The following is a 19,942-nucleotide window of genomic DNA, read 5'->3' as shown; positions in this document are numbered from 1 at the left end:
TGCTTTTGAGATTCATTCTTTCATTTTTATCTTTTAGCACTAAATATAGAGCACCAAACAAGCTGCTCTAGTAACTTCAGTTGTTCCCAACTGTCTCAATACCTCATGGTCTTTCCCATTTCCTCATACTTTTCCAATCACTGTACATCTTGTTTGGATGCCTTTCTTTCTTCTTGTTAAAAATGACAACTTCCTACTCATCCTTCAAGACTTCCATTGAATATATCCTTGTCTATGAAAATTTCCTGATTTCCTGAAGACTTTCCCATCTCTAAGGAGAAAGTTTATTGCTCTCATCCTACATTCCATAGCATCTTGCGGATTTTCTATTTCAATATTTGTTCTGTTGTATTTTAGCTATTGGTATACGTTCTGTATCAACAGGAAACTGAGTTTTCCAAATACAGGGATTGTGCTGAAGTTGAAGTTGATAAGAAGTAGATTGCAGTAACCATTTGTTAAATGAATAGCTTCAAGCTAGAAAATATAATTCTAATTTTGGAGTTCTTAGCCTTCATTGTGACAGAAGCTTTTTTTTTCTGATATGCATGACCATTGGTTGACATAGGATTCTCTCATTGCCATGTAGAACAATCATGTTACTTATCAAACTATTGGATGTTCACTAAGTCCAATTATTATTACAGCCATCATCAGTATCTGTGTCACAGGAGTTTGTTATACATCGGATACATGGCTAATAAAATCCAACAACTTTGAATGGAGTATAAGATTAACTCATATAACTCCATTAACTCATATAAAACCAAAAACCAAGTGTTCTTTTGAGTCATTTATGTTATAATGCAATTCAACATGCATGCATGCACGTTTTTACATCAGTTAAGGCTCTCTAAAGTACTTTACTTATTCCAATTGATTCAATCAGTAAATCTGTACAGGAGCCTCCAACTCCTCTCCTATATTTCCAAATTACTGACCTCTGTTTCACTTAAGGTTTATTGATGCTCTATTGCCATTTTCATCAAAATTCATTGCAGTAAATTTTGAAGATGTTTGAATTGAAAACATTTATGTTCACAATCCATAACTGACGAATACAGCTTTAATTTTAATGACTATGTGGAATACTTTGTGCCATGGCGAGTCATTATTACTCAAAAAGATATTTCTACTAGGCCTTGTGGGACCAAAAAAAAAAAAAAAAAGGTGAAGAATCACTGTTGCAGATGTGATATTAGTAGGTCTGTCAGAGTGGTTTAATTTGCTAACACAATGTTTAGTACAAACAGTTGTGTTGAGGATGCAACTTTTCTAGTTATATGTCCTCACTATTTTGTAGTGTAGGGCATTATTTACTGAGAAATATTTCTTGGATGGCACATAGATATAGGACACATACTGGTTTCTAAATGACAGAAGTCGGGATCCCTCGGTGGCGCAGCGGTTTAGCGCCTGCCTTTAGCCCAGGGCGCGATCCTGGAGACCCGGGATCGAATCCCATGTTGGGCTCCCGGTGCATGGGGCCTGCTTCTCCCTCTGCCTGTGTCTCTGCCTCTCTCTCTCTGTGTGACTATCATAAATAAATAATAAAAAAAAATGACAGAAGTCATAGCATAATGGTAGCTTTTTTTTTTTTGAATTTATTTATGATAGAGAGAGAGAGAGAGAGAGAGAGAGGCAGAGACACAGGCAGAGGGAGAAGCAGGCCCCATGCACCGGGAGCCCAACGTGGGATTCGATCCCGGGTCTCCAGGATCGCGCCCTGGGCCAAAGGCAGGCGCCAAACCACTGCGCCACCCAGGGATCCCCATAATGGTAGCTTTAATAGAAACTCAAAATTTTAGGTAAGATGATGGTTTGGAGGGTAGAGCAATAATGACTTTGGTTTTAACCATGTCAAGCTCAATATATCGAAAGCTTAGGTCTACATTTTTCTTCCCTTTCCCTTCATTTAAAATCCGCTACCATTGTCTTATGGGATAAAGTAGATTGGTGCTCAATATGCATTCCAGCTCCTTCCAGTGTGCCATTCTTTACTGCAGAGGCTGAAGAGCTAAACACTACACATCCAGACATTTCTACAGCTGGAGTTGGGATGCATTCAATATTAGCAAGGAAGAATGGAGTCAGAATTTATTCTTAATTTGGCTTTTTTTTCTAGAGGGAAGCGTGATCAGTAGACAACTAATCTTTCTGTGGCAATACTACCTAAAGTCCCAGGATTCGATCAGTAGTTTCATGGTGGTGATAGTCAAAGCATGGAACATCAGTTTTCTGATACCTGTTATGTCAGGTATGGTGTGTTCCTGGAACCGGAAGCAATAAGGAGGCTTCCTGGTCACAGAGACTTCTTATTTGTTGCGGCTTCCTAGACGTGGCAGTTTTGCAACAGCAATCACTTCCTGATTGTGCAGTGTCAGTGTGGTTCTGGAGACTCCAGCATCAGCATTAGCTTCTCAAGTTTTCTTTTTAAAGATTTTATTTATTTATTAGACACACACACACACACACACACACACACACACACACACACACACACACAGGCAGAGACACACACAGGCAGAGGGAGAAGCAGGCTCCATGCAGGGAGCCCGACGTGGGACTCACCCAGGGTCTCCAGGATCACGCTCTGGGCTGAAGACAGCACTAAACCGCTGAGCCACACAGGCTGCCCTCAAGTTTTCAATTTGCTTCCTGAGTGTACATGCAACAGCTGGCTCTTGGTTTGGTTCTGCAGTGTGTCTTGGGGAATCATTCCTGAAAGCCCTAAGTACATTATTTCTCCACCCCTCCCAACAATTCTGTAAACTAATAAATGCCTATTGGTAGATTTTTTTTTTCCTAAATAAGCTATTGAGTTCTATTCTATAGAACTGACCACTGATCTATATAGTTTTGCCTGCAAGACTGTAGCCTGCAAGCTACAGTTTGGACATTTTATTGTTTATGAATCTCTTATGTTTCTTATGAAACTCAGGCACTTGAGTTGACAAACATATCCCATGTTCTATAAAGATTTAAATTAATTTATTTTTTCCTAAAAATGAAAAACTCACTTATATAAGTTTTAGAAAAAAAAGTCTTTAGGCATAAGAAAAAAATGAAAATCACATGTTATTCCACCATACAGCATTAGCACGGTTTAGATGGGTACCATCACATTTTTGGCACTTTTTCTCTATTTGTGTATTTTATATAATTAGATTAGTACATGCTGTTTGATAAAACTGCATTTTTCATATAAATATATCTATACCGTTTTTCATATGATATATGAACATTCATTATTTAAGTTTTTGCCTAGTACTGCTGGGATAATGTGTTTGCAAGATTAAAATTATAGTGCAAAAAATAAAAATAAAATTATAGTGCAGAAAGTATATTATTAAGCTTTTGAGAATGTAATTGTGCTTTTTAAATTTTTTTATTTTTTAATTAGTTAACTTTTTAAAAGATTTTTATTTATTCATGAGACACACACACACATAGAGAGAGAGAGAGAGAGAGAGAGGGAGAGAGAGAGACGTAGGCAGAGGGAGAAGCAGGCTCCCTGTGGGGAGCCCAATGCAGGACTTGATCCCAGGGCCCTGGGATCACAACCTGACTGAAGGCAGATGCTCAACCACTAAGCCACCCAGGTGCCCTGTTTATCTCTTTTTTTAAGAAAATGATTGACACATTACCATTAGTTTCAGGTGTACAACATCATGAATCTAAATGTGTTTTAAATGACAAAAGCTCCTTTTTTAAGAATTTTATGCTGACTAGAAGTAAACTATAGACTACAAAATGGAGATCCAGAGACTAGTGTACTTGTTGTTCCTCTATTTACTTATTTAAACTATTTTTTGTCAGGGTAGCCCCAGTGGCCCAGCGGTTTAGCGCCTCCTGGAGACCCCGGATCTAGTCCCACGTCAGGCTCCCTGCCCCCCTCTCTCTCATGAATGAATAAATAAAATCTTAAAAAAAAAAACAACCTATTTTTTTGTCAGTAAAACTCTACCCCCAAGATAGGGTACAAACTCACAACTGGAGATCTTTGTTAAGAGCAACAATGTATATACAATAGAATTCAATTGCAACTCAGAATAAAACACTTGGCACAGAGTAACTATTAAGCCATTTGCACAGCACTCTAAAATTAAGAACTCATGGGGACATTTAACCCACAAAAACTAAAATTGTTTTTTGTGAACGTTGCTGCCATCTACCTGCATATTGCAAGCACACTTTACTAATGTGGCAATTAGAGTCTTAGTAGAGTCTTTCTGAGGATAACTTTGTCAGAAAAGGCTACTTAAGGTGAATATACTTAACACATGCAATAACATTTGACAATAAAGACTTTTAAAAATTGAAATGTTATATTAAAAATACACTTCAATAAATAAATACGTTTATTTCACCTTAGCAAATTTTAAAAGTTATAATTGCAACGTCTATAATTTTTACAAATTGATTTTTGGAGTGTAATTTTTTTCTGACAAAATTTTCTTAATTAGCTAACTTGTACTTTTGACTTTTGTGGAATAATTTTTATGCAAAAATTCTGAGAACATCTGCAATTTTATTAATGCCACTTTGCCCTATCACTTTACTATGAAAAGTTTGCAGTTTTATGTAGTCACACAAATGTGTGTATCATACAGCAGTTTGTCTTTGATGTCTGGCTTCTTTTACGTAGTGTAATGCTTTTGAGATTCATTCGAGTTGTCGCATGTATCAGCAACTTGTTTTTATTGCTGAGGAATATTCTGCTATATAGATGTACTCTAATTTGTTTATTTACCAGTTGATGGGCATATTACCAGTTTGGGTTTACTATGAGTAAAGCAAATTTTAAGTTTTAATAGCAATTGTGTTAGGATTTCTAGAACAAATTAATTTTTAGAGTGCCATTTTTACGGTCTAAGATATTCTTTAAAATAGTTTTAATAATTACTAATTTAAAATTATCTACATAAAATCCTAAGTACCTAAAAGTTTCTACTGCCTTTCAAGTTTCTGGATACTTTATTTCCCATCTACACAACTAATATACATACTTCCATAGACACACACACACACACACACACACACACACACACACTCCTTACTTAGCTTACGTAGTTGTGATGAAAAACTTCAAGATTTAGTCAGTTGCCATAGAGGTTCTGAAGGAGTGATCTGGAAGTATTTTGGGGAGGCAGGGAGCCTATAATGACAAAGCTGGGTTTTATAAATATTAGTCATTCAACTAGCAACCTTATTTTTTGGATGCTAAAAACATGGTGAAGCTATTAGATAGTGGGACAAATGCAGAGAGAGCTACAAAGTTTGTTTAGGAATGGTGGAGTCTCCATAACTTTGGTTTTCATAAAGGTGCTGCTCCATTTTCTCTGTAGGACAGACCAGTTCATCACCAACACCCTTTGTGCACTGCATTTTACACTGTATCATGTTTCTCAAAATACCTCTGAGAGTTACTGTTTCCAGTGGAAACAGGGAGCATCATTTTACAGGTGGAACTTTTCTATCTGTGATTATTATTTAGCAAATAATTTTGCTAATTATTTAGCAAAAATTGCTAAAATTTCTCACTCAGAGATAAAAAGAGTAGAGTGATTAAGTGCTCAGTTCTAGAGTCAGAATACCAGCGTTCATCCCCAGTTGTGTCCTGGAATCGTATTTCAATTTGGAGCAGGTTACTTAAGCACTGTCCCGGCTCTGCCTGTAAAATGGGGATATTAGTTGTCTTCTCGTAATAGGAATGTCCTAAGAAATGTTACTGCATGGAGAGCATTAAAAAAAAAAAAAAAGAAAAAAAAAGAAAAGAAAAAAATATTGGCATATAATGTGAACTGAATACATGAAAGTTTTTATTATAATCTATTCCAAATATGACAACACCAAAATTATATTCTGTAGTCTGACTGGCAAAACTTCTGCTAGATCAAATAAAAAACTCCATAATGACACCAGGCATTATTCATTGAATTCTTTTTTTTTTTTTTTTAAAGGGAGACAGAACATGAAGACTCCTTTTTTTTAAATTTTTATTTATTTATGATAGTCACACAGAGAGAGAGGGAGAGAGATGCAGAGACACAGGCAGAGGGAGAAGCAGGCTCCATGCACCGGGAGCCCGACGTGGGACTCGATCCCGGGTCTCCAGGATCGCGCCCTGGGCCAAAGGCAGGCGCCAAACCGCTGCGCCACCCAGGGATCCCTGAATTCTTTTTTTTTATTATTCATTGAATTCTTACTATATTCCAGGCATTTCATCTGGATATTAAAAGGAATTAATCCAGTATTTCTCTCTCTCTCTCTCACACACACACACATAGGGGACTTGAGAGAGTTTAACTTGTCCACAATGGCAGAATCAGTGGAGTAGATTGGAACCCAGTCTGATCTCAGAGTTAACATATAACCTCTCTCCCCTACCAAAAATAAATAAAAACCCTTAAAAAAAAAAAACTTAGCAGGTGAGATAACATTTGTCAAATCATCACAAGTCGAAAAACTCTATTAGCTCAACTCTCGATTGAGTTAATAAGTAGTTTGTCTAAAATTCCCACGCGAGTTTTTATTAAGTCCCCAAAACAGAACACAAGTTTTATAGAATCATGGAACAGCCAAGTCTTCGGAGCATCCTATGTCACTAAGGAGACACTTAGAACGGCGCCACAAGTGCCCTAGATGACGTAACAGATGGCGGAGTGGATGCCAAGTGTCTTAATTAGGGCTGATTTCCAGGCATTATACCTAAATGACATAGTATTCACCCAGGTCGCTTTTTGCCAATGCTTCGTGAGAAAATATTACCCACTTATTTGGGGGGGAAAAAAAACACATCGTCGTCATCATTATATTATTATTACTTTTCAAAAAAGGCCTCACGTAAAGCGCGCTGCACGCAGGGCGCCCGGGGAGGGCCTCGATCCCGCGCCCAGGACCCGCCCCGCGCCGCAGGCCGACGCCCAGCCCCTGAGCCACCCAGGCGCTGGCGGGGGCCGGCGCGTCTGCGCAGGGAAGTACTTTACTCATCTCTCTGTGAGCAGCTCTTCTCCTCGCAGGTATTATTCTCACTCCGAACCAGAGCCCTCCCCGGGCTTCTCGGCGGGCTCAAGGGCAAACAAAGGCTGCTGTGGAGACCGTCCTGCCCAGGAAAACCGCAGCTTCCCGCTCCGCCGGCCCCGGCGCCGACTCCGTGGGCCTGCGAGGGGCGGGGCTGCAGGGACGACCGGCGACGGGCGGGCCCTCAACGGCTGCGCCGCGGGCGGTGCGGCCCGTCTGCGCATGTGCAGACCGTTTCAAACTGCGGAGGCTGCTGGGTACCGCGCTCCTGAAGGGCCGAGCCAATGGCTGAGGCGTGTCGGTAGCGCGCTTGCCTGTCGCGGTTCCCTCGGTCTTGCCACCTCCCACCTTACGGCCGCTCCTGGGGCGCGGTCCCGCCGCTCTCGCTGTGACCGGTCAGCGCCCGGCTTCTTGGGAGTCCCGGCCCGCGGGGACGCCCGCCCCACCCCGGGGCCGAGGGGGAACATGGCTGCCGCGTCGGGTCTGGTAAGTGCAGGCCCCTGCTTCTGGCGAACGGGAACTGGGTCGCTCCGGGCGGGGGACCCCCAGACGTCGAGCAGCTAGCTGCTGTGGCTCCTTGGAGTTAATTTCCTTGTATGTGTTTCCTCAAAATGTCTTTTTTTTTTTTTTAATTTTATTATTCATGAGAGAGGCAGAGACACAGGCTGAGGGAGAAGCAGGCGCCACGCAGGAAGCCCGACGCGGGACTCGATCCCGGGTCTCCAGGATCACACCCTGGGCCTGAGGCAGGCGCTCAACCGCTGTGCCACCACCTGGACTGCCCTAAAAATATCTTTTAATTTTGGTTGTGATGGCATCTTTCTCTTCAGAGAATTTTGTGGTTCCCCCCACCCCACCCCGTTTTTTGTTTTTGTTTTTGTTTTTTGTTTTTGGCTTAACTCTACTTCTTAGCCCTCCAGATAATTTTCTGTCCATACAAGTATTGGGATACCTCAAAAGTCTGGACTTCCTGGTCTGCAGGAGCAGATTATTTGTGAGTTATGTCACTGATACAGTTTTCCAAAAGGCAACTCTTGAAGAGGTGCTTAAGGTGGGAGTGAACTAGAGGGGCACCCGGTTTTTGTTGGTTTCCGCACTCCGTTTGGTATTCACTATTCTGTATCTATCACACTTTGCCTGTGGTTACTATGTATTTTACAACCCATAGCAGCCCCTGTCCTAGTGTATTTTCTCCTTTGTCTCTCCTTTTAAGAAAATCTTCGTCCGTGATCCCCCCCATTTATGTAAAGTTGTATGCTTGTATGCATGAAGATGCATGAAAGGATCCTGTAGAGGGTACTTTTTACTGTGAGCACATGAACATTGTTTACATTAGGTGGAGTTTTAATTTTTTTTTTAATTTTTATTTATTTATGATAGTCACACAGAGAGAGAGAGAGAGAGAGAGGCAGAGACACAGGCAGAGGGAGAAGCAGGCTCCATGCACCGGGAGCCCGACGTGGGATTCGATCCCGGGTCTCCAGGATCGCGCCCTGGGTCTAAGGCAGGCGCCAAACCACTGCGCCACCCAGGGATCCCTAGGTGGAGTTTTAAAGAATAAAGCCATTTTTATTGGAGGAAGAGGAGGGGAATACAATTTACCAAATGCCCACGGTTCCTATTTTTTTTTTTTTTTTTAAGTTTTATTTTTTTTTAGAGCAGTCTTAGGTTCTTAGTAAAACTAAGAGGAAGGTAACAGAGATTTTCCAGACCCACTCACCTGGACACATGCATAGCCTATTCTCAGTATCCCCCACTAAAGTGGTACATTTATTACAATTGATGAAACTACATTGACAAATCATTATTGCCCAAAGTCCGTCTTGGTGTTGTACGTTTTGTGGGTTTGGACAAAAATTTAATGATTTGTGTATATCATTATGGTATCAGATAGTGTTTTCACTGCCCTGTATATCCTTTGTGTTCTACCTACTTTCCCTCCCGGCACAGCTCTGGTAACCACTGATCTTTTTACCAACTTGATAATTTTGCTTTTTCCGGAATGTCATATAGTTGGAATCGACTTCTTTCATTATACATTTAAGGTTCCTTTATGTCTTTTCATGGCTTGGTAGTTCATTTTTTTTTTTTTAAGATTTTATTTATTCATGAGAGACACGGGGAGAGAGAGAGAGAGAGAAAGAAAGCGAGCGAGCGCGCAGAGACACAGGCAGAAGGAGAAGCAGGTCTATGCAGGGAGCGTGACGTGGGATTTGATCCCTGGTCTCCAGGATCACACCCTGGGCTGAAAACGGCGCTAAACTGCTGAGCCACCTGGGCTGCCCAGTTCATTTTTTAGTGATGAATAATATTCCATTGTCTCGATGTGCCATGCTTTATCCATTCACCTAGTGAAGGACATCTGGTTGCTTTTAAGTTCTGGCATTTATAAGTAAGGCTGCAGTAAACATCCGTGTGCAGATTGTTGTATAGACAACTGTTGTGTGGACAACTCATCTGGGTAAATACCAAGCAGTTATTTCTAAGTATTTCTAAGACGATTTCTAAGTCATGGTAAGAGTCTGTTTAGTTTTGTAAAAAGTACCAAACTATCTTCCAAAGTGGCTGTACTATTTTGCATTCAAAAATAAGTAAGTTTCTGTTGTGCCATATCCTTTCCAGCATTTGGAGTTGTCAGTGTTCCAGATTTTGGGCATTCTAATAGGTATTAGGTATTAGTGGTATCTCATTGTTTTATTTTGCTTTTGCCTGATGACATGATGTGGAGCATCTTTTCTCCACATCTGTACATCTTCTTACATGTGGCATAAGGTCTTTGGCTCATTTGTTTTTTTTAATTTGGGTTGTTTGTTTTCTTATTGTTGAGTTTTAAACATCCTTCCTATATTTTGGATAATAGTCCTTATCAGATGTGTCTTTTGCAAGTGTTTTATTTATTTATTTATTTACTTATTTATTTATTTATTTATTTATGATAGTCAGAGAGAGAGAGAGAGAGAGAGAGAGAGAGAGAGGCAGAGACACAGGCAGAGGGAGAAGCAGACTCCATGCACCGGGAGCCTGATGTGGGATTCGATCCCGGATCTCCAGGATCGCGCCCTGGGCCAAAGGCAGGCGCCAAACCGCTGTGCCACCCAGGGATCTCTGCAAGTGTTTTCTTCCAGCCTGTTGCTTGTCCTTTCATTCTCCTTTTTTTTTTTTTTTTTTTTTTAAATTTTTATTTATTTACGATAGTCACAGAGAGAGAGAGAGAGAGAGGCAGAGACACAGGCAGAGGGAGAAGCAGGCTCCATGCACCGGGAGCCCGATGTGGGATTCGATCCCCGGTCTCCAGGATCGTGCCCTGGGCCAAAGGCAGGCGCTAAACCGCTGCGCCACCCAGGGTTCTCCTCATTCTCCTTTTTAATTTTTTTTAAACTATGATCAGTGTTTTATTTGGATCAATGTTGGCATGGATTTAAAATCTACCATTAATAGTAATAGCATCAATGATATTGTTAATAAACTTATTTTTTCAGTGTGATCTTTGCCTTTTATGAATTTCTTCTTTCTTGGAGATGTTGCTTTTCAGAATTTGAGAAGCTTAGACTGTTTGAAATTAGTCTCAGTTCTCATACTGACTGCATTTCTTGTTCTTCATGCCTCTAGTCAACCTTCTATAATCATTATCCTTGTATATCTCACCTTCAAGGAAAGACATTTTTATCTCCTAAGTTTTCGATCTTACTAATTTGGCATATCAAAAACATATCAAAAAAAGGTGTTTGGTGTATAGTGCACTAGGCAAGGCGCTGGGAATATAAACTAGCTTAATACAAAATCTCTGCTCTCAGGTTTAAAAAAATCTAATAATAGAGGTCTTCATCTTTTTTTTCTTTTTAAGATTTTTTTTTTAATTTATTTATTCATAGAGACAGAGACAGAGAGAGAGGCAGAGGCACAGGCAGAGGGAGAAGCAGGCACCATACAGAGAGCCCGACGTGGGACTCCATCGGGAGTCACCAGGATCACGCCCTGGGCTGCAGGCGGCGCCAAACCGCTGCGCCATCGGGGCTGCCCCTAGAGGTCTTCATCTTGTTGAATAATTCAATCCAAAAGCCTTTAGGAGGGGTCAAGCAAGCTTGGTAGGGGGTCCCTACTAAAGATGGGAAGCTACAGTGGCCTGAGCTGAGTGTCTGAGCCTGAGTGGAGTCTGGAGGGTGGCTCAGCTCAGGGTGTTAGAGTGTGAGGGGGTTAAAAGAGTGTTTATGTGCAGTGGAGTCATTTATATTACACTGGGCCAACTAAAAGTGAGGCTCAGTAAATATTTGGTATTGGTAGTACATTTTAAAGTGTGCTGCTCATCCCATTACTACCCAATTTTCAACTAGAATTGATTTTACTATTAAAAGATAGGATCCTAAGTATCTCAGATATGTTCTTGACTTCCCAAATCAGCGTGTCTATATAGGTGTTTTATCATTTCTGTTGTTCCCAGTGATGGGGTTGTTTCCTTGTTGGAGTTAATGATTTTCTTTCTGGAAGCATTCTAGGATTTTTTTTTATTCTCAATTTTTCAGAAATTTCACTATTATGTCCTAGGTATGGATCCTGGTAAATTTATCATGCTATCTATTCATGCCCTATAGATTTAGGAAATTTGTGTATTTTCTCATAGTATGTCTCTTTTTTCTTTGTTCATTCCGGAATAACAATTGGTCAGAAGTTGGACCTTCTGATTTTTGCATCTTCTTTGTTTTATTCTTTTTTCCATTTTCCACTTCCTCTTCATTTTTTGTCCTGTTTTTTTTCCTCTCCCAGAGATATCCTTAGCTTTTTCATAATTATTGCTTTTTAAAATTTTAAGCCATCGTGTTTTTAATTATTAAGAGTTTTTCTTGGTCTCTATTTAGTGTTTATAGTATACCACTTTTGTTTTATGAGTTCAGTATTTCAAACTCTCTTGAAGGTATTAATTAGAGGTTTTTTTGTTTTTTGTTTTTTTTTTTAGTAGTGGATATGAGGTGATCCAAATTCCTTTTTATAGTAATATAATGGGCATTTGGCAAAACTTGCTGAATGAATATATTTTCACCAGTTTGATGATTCACTTTTCTTTTAGGATCATCTCAAAAATGACTATAGAAGAAGATTTTGCCGACCTTCCAGGTGAGTTATATATTTAAACTTTTTTTTTTTTTTTTTAAGATTTTATTTAGTTCTTCATGAGAGACACAGAGAAAGATAGAGGCAGAGACACAGGCAGAGGGAGAAGCAGGCTCCATGCAAGGAGCCAGATGTGGGACTCGATCCCTGATCTGGGATCATGACCTGAGCGGAAGGCAGATGTTCAACTGCTGAGCCACCCAGGCGTCTGTATATTTAAGTTTTTAAGGTCATTTTTATTTCCATTTTCAGAAAGTAATTTTTAAATGAAGAAGGGAAAAATTACTTCTGTCTAGCATAATGATTTCTGTGCCCACTGATTAAGTATAGTCTACTTAGTGATTTTTTATTAACAGAAATGTTAATGCAGGCAGTGTATTGACCCCAGTGGCAGTGAGAAGACAGAAATTTACCTGGTAAATTATGGATCAGGAAGAAGCAGTCTTAATTCTGACTAAATGACAACCATGGGGAAAGCACTCTATAAAGTGGACGTGAATGGTAGTATTACAAAGATGCAGCTTATTTGGTAGGGCTAAAAGAAAACGTGGGTGTACGTTATAAAAGGGCAATAGAAAATCTTTGTGGTGTGGAACTGTACAGATCTTGACTGATGGTGATATCTGGACCTACAGATATGATCAGTTGCACAGTACTAAGTATGAACATAAACACAATGAATACAGTTGACCCTTGAACAACTCAGGGGTTAGGATTGCTGACCCCTACACAGTTGAAAATTCTTGTATAATTTTTGACTCCCCTAAAACTTCTAACAGCCTACTGTTGCCTGGAATCCTTACCAATAACATAAATAGTCATCACATACTTTGTATGCTGTATATTATATACTGTATTCTACAATAAAATAGGCTAGGAAATAGAAAATGTTATTAAGAAAATCATAAGGAAGAGAAAATACATTTACAGTACTGCACTCTATTGATGCTGCAAGTTTATGTTGTCTGTTTACAAGAGGAATCATCTATCATGTGCATATTAATGCATATGCATATCATTATGTGCATAGAGTCTTACAAGGTACAAAATACTGTAGATGTTATATATGTTATTAGCAGTAGACATCAAATATGAAAAAATGTGGAAAAGAAATTCTTATTTATAGTAGGTATAGTAGTGTAGGTAGTGATAAAAAAGCAGCAGTATGATTGCTTTATGGTAGTGTGGTATAATTGATACGATTGTTTCATGGTAACCTAGTCTATACACTAATGAATGAATTGTTACGAAATTTTTATGGCATACAGTATTATAGTATGGAGTATGATATGGAGTTGGAAACATTCTTAACACTTTTATAAAACCACTTACCTGTAATGAGAGATATATTGTATGGTAATATAATTCTTTGAAAGGAAAGTTGCAAGTCAGTACGATAACATGATTAATTTTATATTAAATATCATTCACCTTATGCCTACGTAAGGATAGGCTACCCACTTCCATGCAGTTTTGTGCATGATGTTCTACACAACAAATACTTAGACCATGATGATGACAATTACATAAAATGCTTCATACATTTCTTGCTATATAGTTACAAGATGTCACATGAAGACACATATACAGTTTATTTTAATTATATGGCATGCTGATTATTTACTATTCATTAAGTGGAAGTGGATCATCATAAAGATCTTCATCCTCATCTTCTTCATATTGAGTAGGCTGAGGAGAAGGAGAAAGAGTTGAGATGATCTTCTTGTTTCAGGTGTGGCCGAAGCAGAAGAGGTGGACGAGGTAAAAGGGGAGGCAGGAGAGGCCGGCATACTTGGTATAACTTTATGCAAATACATCGTAATTTCTATCTGACTTTTGCTTTTTAATTTCTCTAAAATTGGTTTTATATGGTACCAGTCCTGCTGTTTACCTTGAGTGTCTGTATTCCTGTATCATAGAAGATCTATGTCATAAAAGAAGTCAAAAGCAGTTTTGAATAATTGGAACCGTCTATCAGATTGTCTAATGTCAATTTGTTTTGTGGCAGTGCTTCTACATCTTCTGCTACACCTTTTGGTACTGGTTTAGAAGTGCTGATATCCATAAAGTCATCTTCTTTTGATTCCTCTGGTGTAATATCTATTAGCTCTTGAATTTCTCCAAGATCCTTATCTTAAAACCCTTCACCTCCCACCTTTTTCTTTTTTCTTTTCTTTTCTTTTCTTTTCTTTTCTTTTCTTTTCTTTTCTTTTCTTTTCTTTTCTTTTCATTTCATTTCATTTTATTTATTTATGATAGTCACAGAGAGAGAAAGAGAGAGAGGCAGAGACACAGGCAGAGGGAGAAGCAGGCTCCATGCACCGGGAGCCCGATGTGGGATTCCATCCCGGGTCTCCAGGATCACGCCCTGGGCCAAAGGCAGGCGCCAAACCGCTGCGCCACCCAGGGATCCCTTTTTTCTTTTCTTTTCTTTTCTTTTCTTTTCTTTTCTTTTCTTTTCTTTTCTTTTCTTTTTCTTTTCTTTTTCTTTTTCTTTTTCTTTTTCTTTTTCTTTTTTTCTTTTCTTTTTCTTTCTTTCTTTCTTTTCTTTCTTCTTTCTTTTCTTTCTTTCTTTCTTTCTTCCTTCCTCTCTCCTCTCTCTCTCCTCTCTCCCTCCCTCCCTCCCTCCCCCCCTCCCTTCCTCCTCCCTTCCTCCTTCCTTCCTTCCTTCCTTCCTTCCTTTTCCCCCATATCCACCATCTCTTTCTTGATTTTCTTGACTGGCTCTGTCATAAATCCTGTGAGGTCATGTACAACATCTGCACACAGTTTTCTCCAATAGGAATTTGTTGCTTTGGGCTTGATGGTTTTCATAGTGTTTTCTATAACAATAATGGTATCTTCAATGCTGTAATCCTTCCAGACTTTCATAATCTCTCTGTTGGGTTTCTGTTCCATTGCGTTGATAGTCTTTTCCCTAGAGAACCATGTGTAGTGAGTCTTAAAGGCCCTATGACTCCCTAATCTAGAGGCTGAATTAGACACATCATGTTGGGGGCAAGTATACCATTTTGACTCCCCTTCAGTGTTGAACTCCTGGGGTTCTGGGTGGCCAGTGACATGGTTCAATATCAGAACTTTAAAAGATAGTCCCTTACTGGCAGAGTACTTAATGACTTTAGGGACAAAGCATGGATATAACCAGTCCAGAAGAAGGCTTCTTATTGCCCAGCTATCTTGGTATAGTACAACCCCAAATCTGGCAGCTGGTGTTTATCTTTTCCCTTTAAAACTGGGGTTTGGCAGCTTTGTAGATAGTCCTGATTATAAACCTGAATGCGTTTGCACAAAACAGTACAGTTAGCCTATCCTTCTTTCTCTTAAATCCTGGTGCTTGCTTCTTTTTCTTACTAATAAATGTCCTTTGTGGCATTTTTTTTTTCTAGAATAGGACAGTTTTCTCTGCATTAAAATGTTTAAGCGGATGTATTTTCTCAGTGATTTCCTTTTTTTTTTTTTTTAAATAGATTTGTTTGTTTTAGAGGGAGGGAGAGAGAGAAAGCATGAGCAGGAGGAGGGGCAGAGAGTGGGAGATAAGCAGACTCGCTGTTGAGCAGTGAGCCTGATACAGGGCTGAATCCTAAGACCCTGAGATCATAACCTGAGCTAAAATCAAAAGTTGGATGCCCAACCAACTGACTATCCAGGTGCCTCTTCAGTGATTTTTTTTTTTTTTTTTTGAGAGTGCGACAGTGGTGGGGGCAGTGGATAGGCAGAGGGGGAGAGAGAGAACTTTTTTTTTTTTTTTTTTTTTAAGATTTTAGGCATTTATTCATGAGAGACATACAGAGAGAGGCAGAGACATAGGCAGAGGGAGAAGGTGACTCCCTCCAGGGAGGCTGTGTGGGACTTGATCCCAAGACCCCAGGATCACAACCTGAGCCAAAGGCAGACACTCAACCATTGCCCCACCCAGTGCAGCAAGACAGAATCTTAAGCAGACTCCACACTTCGTGCAGTGGTGCAGGACTCAATCTTACGACCCTCAGGTTATGACCTGAGCTGTGGCATTTGGGAACTTGTCTGCTGCCTCTTGTTCGGCAGAAGGTTCTTTTCCTGTTATTTTAACTTTTTTAAAGCCAACTTCCATTCTGAATTGTCAAATCATCCTTTGCTGGCATTAAATTCTCCAGCTTTAGATCCTTCACCTTCCTTTTGCTTTAAGTTGTCATAATAGTCTTTGTTTTTTCTCAAACCATTATAGAGTCTTTACACCTTCCACATAAAAGCTGCATTTTCAGTATAAGATAGAAAGATATTTTTCAAAATGCAAGGTTTTGTACCTGCTGGTACAGCTGCAAAGATAACTTCACAAATTTCCTTTTCTTTTTTTACAATAGTCCTTATGCTGTATTTATTTATCTTGAAATGGTAGGCAACCACAGCTGCAGACTTCAGTCTATGGTATATGTCAAGTAATTCAGCTTTTTCTTGTAATGTCATGACATCTCTCTGTTTCTTGAGAGCACTTCCAGCATCACTTGTGGTACCTCATTGGATCCCCATGTGTTATTTAGGGTTTATGGTAATGGACTAAACATAATGAAAACTGGGAGAACTGCGAGAGATCACTTTTTACTGCAATACATGATTTATTGGAGAAGATGAACCCTCAGAGATGATTAGTGTTAGATGACATTTTAAGGGGATTCTCACTAATACTTGAGCTCACCACAATAGCAGCAGGCAATAGTAGCAATAAAATTATTACAGTAGTATGGCATGCTCTACAGTTAATTTTGTACAGTTATGATTTAATACTGTATCTTTGCATTTGTTTATATCTCTTGACTACAAATAGCACCATGTATGTTCTGTGTGTCTAAATTTTGATAAATTTTGATTTCTAATAATAGATTCGTATTTTATGGTAGTAAATGATAAAATAGACTAGTATATACATGTATTTTATGCATTCATGACATACCTAACTTTTTGTTAAATTTTTTTCATATTCATAGGTTGTGTGGTTCATCTCTGGGTTTTTTCAAATTGTTGCAAATCTCCAAAAAATTGTGCTGTTTTATGTTTACTGAAAAAAAATCTATGAGTGGACCCATGCAGTTCAAACCCGTATTGTTCAAGGGTCAACTGTATATGTAGACCTGGAGAAATCTTTTTTTTTTTTTATTTTTTTTTTATTTTTTTTAATTTTTATTTATTTATGATAGTCACACAGAATGAGAGAGAGAGGCAGAGACACAGGCAGAGGGAGAAGCAGGCTCCATGCACCGGGAGCCCGACGTGGGATTCGATCCCGGGTCTCCAGGATCGTGCCCCGGGCCAAAGGCAGGCGCTAAACCGCTGCGCCACCCAGGGATCCCGACCTGGAGAAATCTAAATAAGATTAGTAGATTGTATTGATACCAGTGTCCTGGTTATGGTAGTATAGTATAGTTTTAAAAAATGTTACCACTGGGGGAAACTAAATAAAGTGAACAAGAGATTTCCTCTATATTATTTCTTACAATTGCATGTGAAACTACAATTAAAATTTTATACTGATTCATAAGCTTCTGTTAAGGTTAATAATATTAAATCAAAAGTACATTTGAGAACTTGAAGGGAAGACTGTTACTTGGAACTGTTAGGACCAATGAACAGAGGTTTTTTTTTTAATTTTTATTTTTAAAATATTTAATATTGAGAGATACAAAGAGGCAGAGACATAGGCAGAGGGAGAAGCCGGCTCCCAGTGGGGGAGGGACCTGAGCCAAAGGCAAACAGTCAACCACTGAGCCACCCAAGTGCCCCCAGAGAGTTTTTCTTAAAGAAGTGTTTTAGTACTGATTAAATTTGTTACAAAAAATTTATATTCTTTAGATATAGTAGTAGTCTAAAATGGCTTTAGATGTGGCTCCTTCCTAGATAACAAGGAATCTAATTGTTAATGGAGATAATGACATACTGCTTTCAGATATTTTTCTGGAAACTCTTGGACTCTCAAATACTTGTTTTGTCCTTAGATAGTAAAGATGATATTTTTCCATTAAGTAAAATAGCATTTTATAATGAGATATGAAATTTTCAAAGTAGATGGTAACACAAATAGCACATATCTTCTGGAAATGATGTGTAACATTTTCCCTTCATTTCTTCTTTTATTAGAGCCCCTGCCATTAATACGAAGGAAGGCCAGAACATACTGGAAATCTTACAAGACTGTTTTGAAGAAAAAAGTAAGGTGTCTTCGAGTTGGAATTTGATGGTTGGGTTGGATGAAAATATAAATTTGTCGTATTGATACTAAATTCAGCAAGTGTGTTCTTCTAACATTTAAATATAAGTAAAATATTTTCCCAGAAATTTTGAGTACACGAGCAATCCTTTATGTACCTTTTGTTATAATACAAACATGAGAATAATTTGTCATTTCTTTTAGTTCACACTAGATTCCTGTACTGTGGGAGTCCATAAATAATTATTATACAAAAAAGGAAGTATTTCATGTAATGGGAATAAATGTGCAGGGTTCTTAGGATCCCTAAGAGAGAATATTTGATGATTTGCAGTTCTTTCTACAGAAACAGTGAATTATGACAAAAACTTTTTGAAGTGCTGGTCAGCATCAGAATGTATTGAAATAATAGATCAAAGAAACAGACATAGATAGTGAAAAAAATATTTATTTTATATAAGCTCTGAAGAGCTGGCACACATTTCTTCAGGAATGTTGTTTGCCTTTTTCAGTTCCTGATACCTTTTAGGAACACTTGAAATGATGTCTGTACTTAATTTTTAACTAATTGTACTTAAAGAGTCAACAAACTTCTTCACGTTTCATGTAGTAACCAAAAGATTTGATAGCATATTTATTAAATTTTTTTTTTTGCTTTTTTAAAAGGTTTTGCTAATGATTTTAGCACAAACTCTACAAAATCAGTGCTTTTTTCAACACCTAAAACAGGAGACATTTGTATTCAGTCACCAAGCAAAGAGGTAAGTGAAAAAAGAGCTAGTACAGCTTTAATATTTTAATGAATGAAGTGTTACACAATATAGTTGTTCCTATTTTAGTTGTTTGTAAGTCTTATTCTTAAAAGGGAATCCTATATTCCCATTGACTTTTTTACAATTTAGAGAGATTCTGTGACAAACTTTTTTTTTTTTTTACGATTTTATTTATTTATTCATGAGAGACAGAGAGAGAGAGAGGCACAGACACAGGCAGAGGGAGAAGCAGGCTCCATGCAGGGAGCCCAATGCGGGACTTGATCCCAGGTCTCCAGGATCACACCGTGGGCTGAAGGCAGCGCTAAACCGCTGAGCCACCCGGGCTGCACTTCTGTGAAAGTTTTGACTTGACGTTTCCTGTGTTTGAAATCAGAGGTCTGGGTATAGAATTATCAAATCATAGCACAATCATTTTTCACCTCTCCTAAAATAGTAGTTAAATTAGATTTTTAGAAAAGTGGGCAGTGCTGAAGTTCCCAATTCAAGGTGGCAGATTTTGTTATTTTCTGAGAACCAAAGTTACTCTATTGCTATAAGGAGAATCAATCTTTTATAGATTATATTTTAAGAGGATAAGTTGACTTAACTGTACAAAAAGCGAACTTTCAAATAGAGTTTGTAAAGCTAATGAATAAAGACATGTTATTCAAAAGTACAGTACAAATTGGAGGGAAAAAATATGTAGTGCTATAAATAACATTCACTATAAATTTCTGTAAACACTTAATTATACAATTGATCCTTGAACAACACAGAGGTTAGGGTTGCTAACTCACCAATGCAGTTGAAAATCCACGTACAACTTTAGACTCCCCAAACACTTAACTACTAATAGTCTGCTATTGACCAGAAACTTTAC

General features: G+C 38.6%; 2 protein-coding genes across 4 annotated transcripts in view; one reads left to right on the top strand and one right to left on the bottom strand.

The window, feature by feature from the left end:
- STAP1 (signal transducing adaptor family member 1) overlaps positions 1 to 5,097 on the bottom strand; it is a 41,944-nt gene extending 36,847 nt beyond the window's left edge. Inside the window, exon 1 of the mRNA XM_055342577.1 lies at positions 5,061 to 5,097. The gene's annotated coding sequence lies outside the window, so the exon portion shown is untranslated. The remainder of the gene's footprint in view (positions 1 to 5,060) is intronic.
- Positions 5,098 to 5,942: 845 nt separating this feature from the next.
- The window catches only part of CENPC (centromere protein C), an 83,434-nt gene continuing 69,434 nt past the window's right edge, over positions 5,943 to 19,942 (top strand). Inside the window, exons 1-4 of one of the 3 annotated variants that reach the window (XR_008666791.1) lie at positions 5,943 to 7,509; positions 12,086 to 12,132; positions 18,238 to 18,308; positions 18,974 to 19,068. Coding sequence is in view for 2 of the 3 variants with exons in the window: in XM_055342571.1 (XP_055198546.1) it covers positions 6,658 to 7,509; positions 12,086 to 12,132; positions 18,238 to 18,308; positions 18,974 to 19,068 (1,065 nt within the window). In the remaining variant the exon portion in view is untranslated. The remainder of the gene's footprint in view (positions 7,510 to 12,085; positions 12,133 to 18,237; positions 18,309 to 18,973; positions 19,069 to 19,942) is intronic. The other 2 variants (XM_055342571.1, XM_055342565.1) reach the window with 2 other exon arrangements.

This window comes from Nyctereutes procyonoides, unplaced genomic scaffold, assembly GCF_905146905.1.
Source record: "Nyctereutes procyonoides isolate TBG_1078 unplaced genomic scaffold, NYPRO_anot_genome, whole genome shotgun sequence".
NCBI lineage: Eukaryota > Metazoa > Chordata > Mammalia > Carnivora > Canidae > Nyctereutes > Nyctereutes procyonoides.
The sequence above is the reverse complement of the archived record's forward strand: the minus strand, read 5'-3'. Positions and strand labels throughout refer to the sequence as shown.